The 9,036-nt window shown below is 36.6% G+C and overlaps 1 protein-coding gene across 1 annotated transcript; it reads left to right on the top strand.

Moving 5' to 3' along the window:
* The first annotated feature begins 627 nt into the window (after nucleotides 1-627).
* On the top strand, nucleotides 628-3,422 carry LOC149630975 (uncharacterized). The gene is made up of 9 exons (XM_089851194.1): nucleotides 628-660; nucleotides 958-1,166; nucleotides 1,228-1,321; nucleotides 1,399-1,584; nucleotides 1,643-1,704; nucleotides 1,810-2,008; nucleotides 2,179-2,248; nucleotides 2,952-3,028; nucleotides 3,115-3,422. Exons 1-9 carry the CDS (start codon nucleotides 628-630, stop codon nucleotides 3,379-3,381), a joined length of 1,197 nt encoding a protein of 398 aa, XP_089707320.1. The 3' UTR covers nucleotides 3,382-3,422.
* Nucleotides 3,423-9,036: the final 5,614 nt, after the last annotated feature.

Below are 9,036 nucleotides of genomic sequence, written 5' to 3'. Positions count from 1 at the left end.
TGGTCTCGATAGCTAATATACCTATTTAAAAACGAAAAACAGTCCCGTAATCATTCAAAACTAACATCATGTTTTTGAGTTTTTCGAAAATTTAATAAAACAATCGCTCAGATTTGGGTATCACCAGACATCTTGGGCGCCCCTATTTTGCTGGCGCCCGGAGGCAGGTGCCCCCTCTGCCCCCCCCTTAATCCGGCCCTGTCTACTTCCCTTGATTGAACCAAATCTGATTCTGTCGAAGTGCCAGGAATACTTCTGGAAAAATAATTGTAGAAATACAGAACATAAAAGATAAAATATGTATGGTATAGTTACGGCAGATTATTCTCTTTATGAACTTCGCATATTCGAAGTAGTTTACTCATAGAGGGAGGTATACCTTCTACTTCTAAGTCAAAATCCAACCAATCTATGAATTCCTCGTTAAAAATTTGGATGGACTTCATTTTTTTTTCAAATGTATTTTCAATGCGACTGAAAAATTCTTCCGTCGTGGGTGGCTCTTTCCACTCAATTATTTTCTTTTGATTTTCATTTTTTTTCAAATGTATTTTCAATGCGACTGAAAAATTCTTCCGTCGTGGTGGCTCTTTCCACTCAATTATTTTCTTTTGATTTTCACACGTTATGTGTATTCGAGTGGTCATCTGTAATTACGTGGTATTTAAAGGGATAATGAAACCGTGAAACAAGTTATTTTTATTTAATATAGCTATTTATAAAAATTTACACCACAACATCCCCATTGTTATAAATGAGTTTATTTCCTGCTTGATAAACGGTTTCAATATTTCTTGAGGCTTGCAAGCTATTTTGTGGTTAAGCATTACAACATCATTTGTATCTAATCTGAAGGTTTTCAGAGCATAATAATCTATCTTTTCACCAGGATGTATTATATTCCAGTCACCAAGTTCTTTAACAACGTAAGAATTGCAATGTTCCAAATACTTTAAGCTGTGTAGTATTCAAGTAGAAAATGCCAACTCTGAGAATTTGGAAACTTCATCTTCGACAACACCTTTAATGCCTCTTGTTTACCAAGTTCCGGATTTCCCACAGTCTATAATGAGGCTTATCAAAAACAAAGATAGTGCGATATTTCAACGGAAGAACACCAATTTAATAATAAATGTACTATTTGAGGATTTGCTGCAATATGGCTTGTAGGTTTTAAAATTGCAATATTTTAACTTGAAGAATTTACGAAAAAATTTACATTTTCAGGTATATTAAACCAAGTTATCTTGAGAGAGTTGGTGTGGCCCTAATTGGAAAACATCCGTTCTTGAAGGATAGACTTCCAAATCAACGTGGATATGTTAGTTTTAGTTATCTTTACATTTTATTATCATTTAAAAATTAAGATGTAGGTTTCAATAATACATGTATTTATAGGATACATGGTTGAAAGCGCTGAAAAACAAGTATAGGCACGAACGAATGACCTATGGTCATGTAAAAGAAGTTCAAGAAATGCGAAAAATCTTTGGTCGTGACAAAGCAATAAAACCTATTTCCGCTGAGGAATCGCAAAAAGAAAAGCCACCGTCAAAAAAGAAAGCAAAGAGAGAGTCGGCTACGGTAAATATCCCATGTAGATTGTTAAGGCACCAATATGTGACTTTCAAACTAATTTTAGAATGTGCCAATGTGGGTGGCATTGTACCTCAAACTCGGGCTAAAAGTCTACTTCATTGAAAGGTTTAATTTAAATCTTTTCATTGCAAGTTTTTATAGAATTCTGTATAGTTTGCACAGAAATGAAAAAATCGATATTTTAAAACCCATTAATGTTTTGTAATAAAGGCTTTTGCAAGAAGATGATGATACCATTCAGACACATTTGCAAGCCCTGAATAAGGAATTGGAAAAATTAAAGCCAAATGTTACAATTTTAGAAGACAAAATGGCGAGAACTTGTCATTGGCGTCAAGAATTAGCTTTAAAAAGTGAAAAAATATCCTCCGTCCTTGAGACGTTTCCACTACTCATTCAGAAAAACCAGGTAATTAATTATCAATTGCATTGTAATAGTCTTAAAAATAAACCATAACATTTTTTATAGTTAGTGAAGGAATTCAATCTCTTACAAAACATTAGGCCATCTGCGGAGAAAATCATAGCGCTTCATTTTAAGCCAAAGGCCAAAAAAATTCTGATGATGATTAAAAGTAGGAAACAGCACAAAAGGTATTAGCAGCTCTCAATGCTGCTAAAGAAGTTTCAACTGAGGAGGTTTTTGAGGGTATGTAAAACAATTTACAGAATCATAAATCTATAGAATTAACAGAATACAATTCTGATAGCTTAATTTGTAGTAAATTAACCATGCCCTTCATCTCCTTCATCAGGGTTGACAATATACTTGAATTATCTTTTTAGGGGCTAAAAATTAAGCTATAAAAATTGTGCTTTTAAAGGAGAAGTACACCCAACATAACATTATATCTTAAAAGAACGGCCTTTTTCTAAACATAAAAGGGAAAATATATAAAAAAAATAATTGGACTCTTAATTAAAAGTAATTAACTTTTAACTTATCTTATAAACGATGACTACTGTCCCGCCATGGCCTCTGCTTTTTTTATAAACGATGACTACTGTCCCGCCATGGCCTCTGCCTTTTTTATCTTCTATCCCTTACCCCTACGGGATTGGTGATTGGTCTCAGCCTGTGAGAATTCAACCAATCCCGTAGGGGTAAGCGGTATAAGATTCAAAAAACCAGACGCCGCATGGCTGGACAGTAGTCCTCGTTTTTAAGACAAATTAAAAGGTAATTACTTTTAAATAAGAGTCAAATTATTATTTTTTTATATTTTCCCTTTTATATTTAGAAAAAGGCCGTTATTTTAAGATATAATGTTATGTTGGGTGACCTTTTCCTTTAATTTATGCCTTTTAAATGTTATGAAATCTAATATATGAAATTGTTCATGTTTTTTTAGAATTGGAACTCAAGGCATGCCTGATAACTTTGCCCAGTCTATTCAATGAATGTGTTAACCACTGGTACACTCAAAGCGTAAGTAGACTTTTCTAACTCCAAACAAACCTCACCGATTCAATTGCTTGAAAAATAATTATTTTAAAATTGTTTCAATTTTGTAGGACCCTGTCACTAACACTCCGGTGTTAAAGTTTTCTAATGAGGATATTTTGGCTTCGCCATTTGAAGTGGTCATTGAAGGCAGCAGTTTTGAGGTGTCGACGATAGAAGGGGCCATTGCGTCAATTTTTGGGGGGTTTTACGCATTTCAATTGCATTATCCACAAAAATTGAACAAAACCATGGAATACATGGAAAAAATTGTTTTCAAATTAACTGGAGACAAGGTCTCTGCACCTATTTTAAGCCTTGTAAATAAACTTCATTAATTGTTTTAAAATTAAATTGGATGACTTAAAAATTTGGTAAATTATTCTTTAAAATTAACCAAAGAAATTTAGAAATATTTCCAGGAAGCGTGACTTGTGAAGTTTGCATGCACATAAAGGAAAAGTCACCCAACATAACATTATATGTTAAAAGAACGGTCTTTTTCTAAATATAAATGGGAAAATATTAAAAAGAAAAATAATTTTATATTTTCCCTTTTTTATTTAGATAAAGGCCGTTCTTTTAAGATATAATCATGGAAGAAGAAGGGTAATGGAACGGCGAGGTGAATATACCCTTCTTCCATGATATAATGTTATGTTGGCTGTTCTTTTCCTTTAACTTGACGAGTTCTTAATTCAAAACTACCTGCAAAATAGCTGTATTGAGCGATTAAATCTTACAAACGGTAAAAAATAGCCTATTTTTTGCCATTTAAAGGGAAATAATGGTCCACTAAACCATTCAAATTTGCCACCTTGAGTGTGCCAAATTGGCATCAAAAACATTCAAAACTGCCTCTATAAGCATTCCAAATTGCCTTTTAAACCATTCAAAGTTGCCAACTTAAGTAGCCAAAATTGGCACTCTAACAGTTTAAATTGTTTACTAATCCATTCAAAATTGCCACGTTAAGTGTGCCAAATTGTCAACGAAAACATTCAAAACTGCCGCTATAAGCGTTCCAAATTGCCATTTAAATCATTCAAAGTTGCCAACGTATGTAGCCAACATTGGCACTCTAACAGTTTAAATTGTCTACTAAACTATTCAAAATTGCTAGCATAAGTGTGCCAAACTGTCAACAAAAACATGCAATTCTGCTACTATAAACGTTCCAAATTGCCAGCTAACCCAATCAAAATTGCCACTTTATGTGTGCCAAATTGCCTAATATACTGTTCAATATTGGATCCCTAAGGAAAAAAACCTACCCCACACAGTGTTCAACAATGCGCAAAAAAGTGCTCAACATAGCACACTGTTTCGGTGTTCAATTTTGGTACCTGTATTTTCTGTTCAAAACTGAACGCTAAAGTGTGCTACCAGTGTGGTGAGGCTTTGCACAATTATTTGTTCAGTTTTGAACACATATTTTTTAGAGTGTAATCGCGACAGTATTGAAACATGTTAACGTTTTTACCAGAATTTGTCTTGTTAATACGTTATGCTATTAATTTTAAATTTTTTGTTCCTGAAATAATTAGCCCTGGACCCCATGACGTCTTAAGACGGCCCGCGTCGCCTCTTCGTGGTCAAAGTTATCCATTGAAACTCTAATAGAATGACCAGGGAGAATAGAGGGTGTTATTGGAACCCGATGACGTTCAGCTCGAAAAATGGATCTATTAGCCAGCGTTTGGTCTTGCCTGAGCACATCGTCATAACTAGTACGCAGGACAAGTCGATTGAAGGAATAAATCAAATTCTTTGATCTGCAGGTTTCATGTTTCATCTGAGCTTTACTATTGTGCAATGGAGTCTTTTTCTGGCTATTGTCAAGAAGTCCTCCAGTTTTTCTTCATCGGTATGGTCAATTTCCCTCGTTTGACCTTCTACACTTCTTTCATATTTTTATGTAGCCATTGATACATTCTTTGTGACACATGATGTCGGCTGCAAAGACGTTATGAGCATCTTCTAAAGAACTGATTTCAAAAACATTGTCTTGAAAATGTCTCACTGCTTTAAGTAGTGACTCTGGTCGTGACTTTTCAGATTTCTATACAGTGTTGGATCTTTTTTGCGTGTTTTTTGTCACAAATTAAGCGCAGAAAACCCGTGGAACTGTCTGTACTTTTACTTCTAGTGGTTATCGATGCTCTGATATGGTCTTTATCATCTGCGGATGTACTTGAGGCATCTGCGGATAAATGTTCGAAAGCTATATTGGCCTTCAGTGTATATCGTCTGTAGCATGACATGTGATATTTTACTTTGCTATCACAGGGCTGATACTAAGTCACGTTTTTCAAATTCGGTTACTAAAAGTCACTTTTGCAAAAATTAGTAACTATTTGTCACTTTTTTTAAATTTTTGAGTCTATCGGTGATATTTATCTTCTCGACTACAACGTTAAACGCAATATATTTGACTGTATGACGGTTTAAACGCAAAAATAGCTTGATCACAGTTGATCAAACCCCAAAATCGTGGAGTTCGCTTCGCTCGTTCAGCAAATGTTTAAAATCAATCCAATTCAAATGAATGTTTTGGTTTTGATATAAAACGATATCAATTACTTTCCATTCTGAGCTGCGCTCCAAAATGGTTTAATTGAATTTCGCCGTAGACCATTTATGAGGAGACTTTTACTGCAAATATCTAAGCCCAAAGATTGGGCTTGATTACGACAACCACCTTTAAAATCGGTCATCTCTGAAAACATTTCATTTCAAGCGGCCCTTTTTTATATCTTAATTTGCCCCTGTTTAACCACTTTCTGATTACTATTTCTAAATTAATTATTCACTTATTCAACTAAAAATGAGCGTATGAGTGAGTATCAGCCCTGCTATCATCCGATGTCCCAGTTTCGTTATAAACACCGTTCTTTAAGATTCGGGAGCTATTTCTAATTTTCTCTCGGCCAAATTCTGTGCCACAAGTCAACTAATCTTTTTTTTTTACTAATTTTGCATATTAGACACAAACTGACAAGTTTTTTTATCTGGTGAACAAACTAATTTTACAGCTCCCTCCATTTTGAAATAAAAAATGCTGAAATAACTATCACTGTTGCAAGAAGTAAAGACCTGACACAAGATCAAAACAACTGGTGCTTGTGCTTGCAGTTTGTCTAGCATAAAAGGACCTCTAGCCCATAAAAGCGTATCTCGATCACGATGCCATCTAGGCTCTAGTGAAAAATATAAACATTTCAAGTTTACGTATCTCAAGCTTTTCTTCCTGTTCTTATTTGGGGGTTATACGAAAAGTTAAATATCTCCAGTTTATGTAATGCGTATGATACTTTTTAAATTGAATTTTATAGCTGAGAAAGAGGGCAACACACACATATTCATCCGATAATTCCAATTATAGACGCGAAAACTATAAAAATGTGAGATGGCCCAACTTTCTCTCAAAGACTTGCCGAAACTCTTCTAAATCTTCCTGTGAAAAACCTCGATTATCTACCTCAGGGATATTTTCTACACCTTGATGGAATATTGTTTCTAGATCTTTGGTTTTCTTCAATGAAGCCATAGTTTCTTCTAAATGTTTTATAATGAATTTTCTTGTTAAGACAGAACTATACTATAGAATGCTCCTTAGAGCCAGTGATGTTAACCGTAAAGTTTTGTACAAAGATAAACTCCATTGTTTCTAAGCTTGGGAATTAAAACCTTATAGAGTTCAGTACACTTACAGAGAACATTTCTTGTTAAAACTGTGGCTAGATATAATTTAGTCCACTCAGCTACTACAAGATCATTAACCCTTTTAACATACTCCATAAGCAACACACGCGGTATGAGTAAGCCACCTTCGTTAATATGAATTCAGCCGGCGGAATGTCTTCTGGGAATTGGCCCGTATTTCTTAGAGATAGACTAATGTTGTAGAATTTATGAGCTTTATCGCGTTGAGATTGCGACAGGGGTTTTTTCCTTTTAAGATCTTTTGATGAATTTGCATCTGTCCCTTATTTACTCTCCACATATCTCCCAGACATCCACCTCCTAGCCTGCACAGCCAGTATAATTGCCTAATTGGTCCGTTTCAATATTGCGTATGGGTTTCTTATCAAAAACGATTTTCATTTGCTGCTTGAGTGTTTGTTTGGCGATTAATAACTCTATGGCTCTATGGCTCTAGCCCGTTGAAATTTTTGATTTTCATCAACCACTTTACTTGCAATATATTAAACTATAAGGGCCACTTCAGCATTCCCGCATTCGAAAGTTCCAAAATCACTAGCAAACTTGCTAAATGAGTATTGACTCAACCATTTATTCCAAATAATGGGAAAGTTTGTTTGAGTCCCTTTCTTATTCTTGGGACTATCATTGAACGAAAAATATTTTTCTGCTACCAAATTGATTTAATCTTCTAACTTATTGTTGGATTTTAAATTTTCTATGATACACCGCCGAGCACCAGTGTCATCAGTTGTAAAAAACTCATCTTCTAAATAACAGACTTTTCCGTAATTGTAGGCCTAATTTCTAAAAACCTGACCCTGGTGACGGCCCTGGTCGCAGTTCTAAGTTTCTTTTACAATCAACTATTATGAAACCGCCAGGGAAGGAAACATAACTGACTACACAAGACTAGTATCCCCAACTGCACCGGCGGAGAGTCAGTTATCGCACATCCAAATAGAAAAATTCACAAGGTTTAAAAACACACTTACTCCCACTACCCAAACAAATTTGTTTTCAAAACGAAGATATTCCCACTACAAAAAGAATCGATTCCCTGGAATCGGCTCGCCCGGAGATAGGGATGGTGTTTCCGTAGGGCACCGCGCAACTTGTCCGAAGCGCTGACGTCGGCTCCGAGTGAGAGGTAGTGATTTTTGTGCTGGACCGTTCCCATATCCGCAGCAGGTCTCCAAGGTGAACAGTCTCTAGTCGATAGAAAAATGTAGGTAAGGGAAGTCGGCAAAACCGATCCGTAACTTTGGAACAAGGATTGGCTCTGAGGGCTGGGCCGATCGGGTTGAGGTCCGAAGCGGGTCTGGCACTGCACCGGGACTGGGCAAGACCGACTGGCAACGGTTTGGTTGAGCCCGGACCAGCGTCGGGGCCTTCCCAAGGAATATTTCAGCTGCGCGGCGTGCTGGGTCTCATGCCTGGCGCGACCGTTTCGGTCGGCAACTAACAGCCAACTCAGAACTCGCACGGACCAGGGGAATCCGACAGTCTAATTGAAACAAAGCATTGCGATGGCCGTTGATCGGTGTTGACGCAATGTGATTTCTGCCCAGTGCTCTGAATGTCAAAGTGAAGAAATTCAACCTAGCGCGGGTAAACGGCGGGAGTAACTATGACTCTCTTAAAATCTGAACTAGGTTGCCACCACGTGGCGAGAGTCGGGACGAGGTTAAAGAGTCAGCCTTGTGCTAAAACCTAGGCAGTCACGCTCATTTTGCATTTGTTTTGCTTTCTGACTTGTGTTGGATGCAATCAGTGCTTATTATAAAGACTTAGGTGTCTTATCTCGCTCTATATACTTTTTCGTAGTTAATTTCACTACGATTATGGCGGCCAACAACAGCTTGGCTCATTTTATAATTTAAATTATCCACTCAAATTAGAGTGAGGATACTGTGTTGAGAAGCTGAAGTCCCAACCAAGTGTGAAAGAACGCTATCGCATAATACATCAAAGGACTGTAGTCATGTCCTGTCCTTTCTCTCCCGCAGAATATAAAAAATAGTGACTAGTTCGTACCACTTCTCAAAGTGCAAGAAGAAAAAGTCCAGTCACTACTCACCGCCCGCCCCTGTTTCTAGCGATCTTGTTGACGACGTTATCGAAGAACCTGAAATAACCTTTTATCCAGGTCTGAGATTGCTTTGTGACATTTGTGCACTTTCATTTACATCAAAATCTGGACTTTCGCAGCATCGTCCTCGTAAACATAAGATCGAGTATAGTCAGGAAATTCCTGAAGGGAAAGGAAGGCTGTGGTCTCAATCTGA

The sequence above is a fragment of the Phalangium opilio genome, unplaced genomic scaffold, assembly GCF_054372755.1.
Source record: "Phalangium opilio isolate 3A_F unplaced genomic scaffold, DU_Popi_V2 ptg000101l_1, whole genome shotgun sequence".
Lineage (NCBI taxonomy): Eukaryota > Metazoa > Arthropoda > Arachnida > Opiliones > Phalangiidae > Phalangium > Phalangium opilio.
Note: the sequence above shows the minus strand (reverse complement) of the source record. Positions and strands in the feature narration are given on the sequence as shown.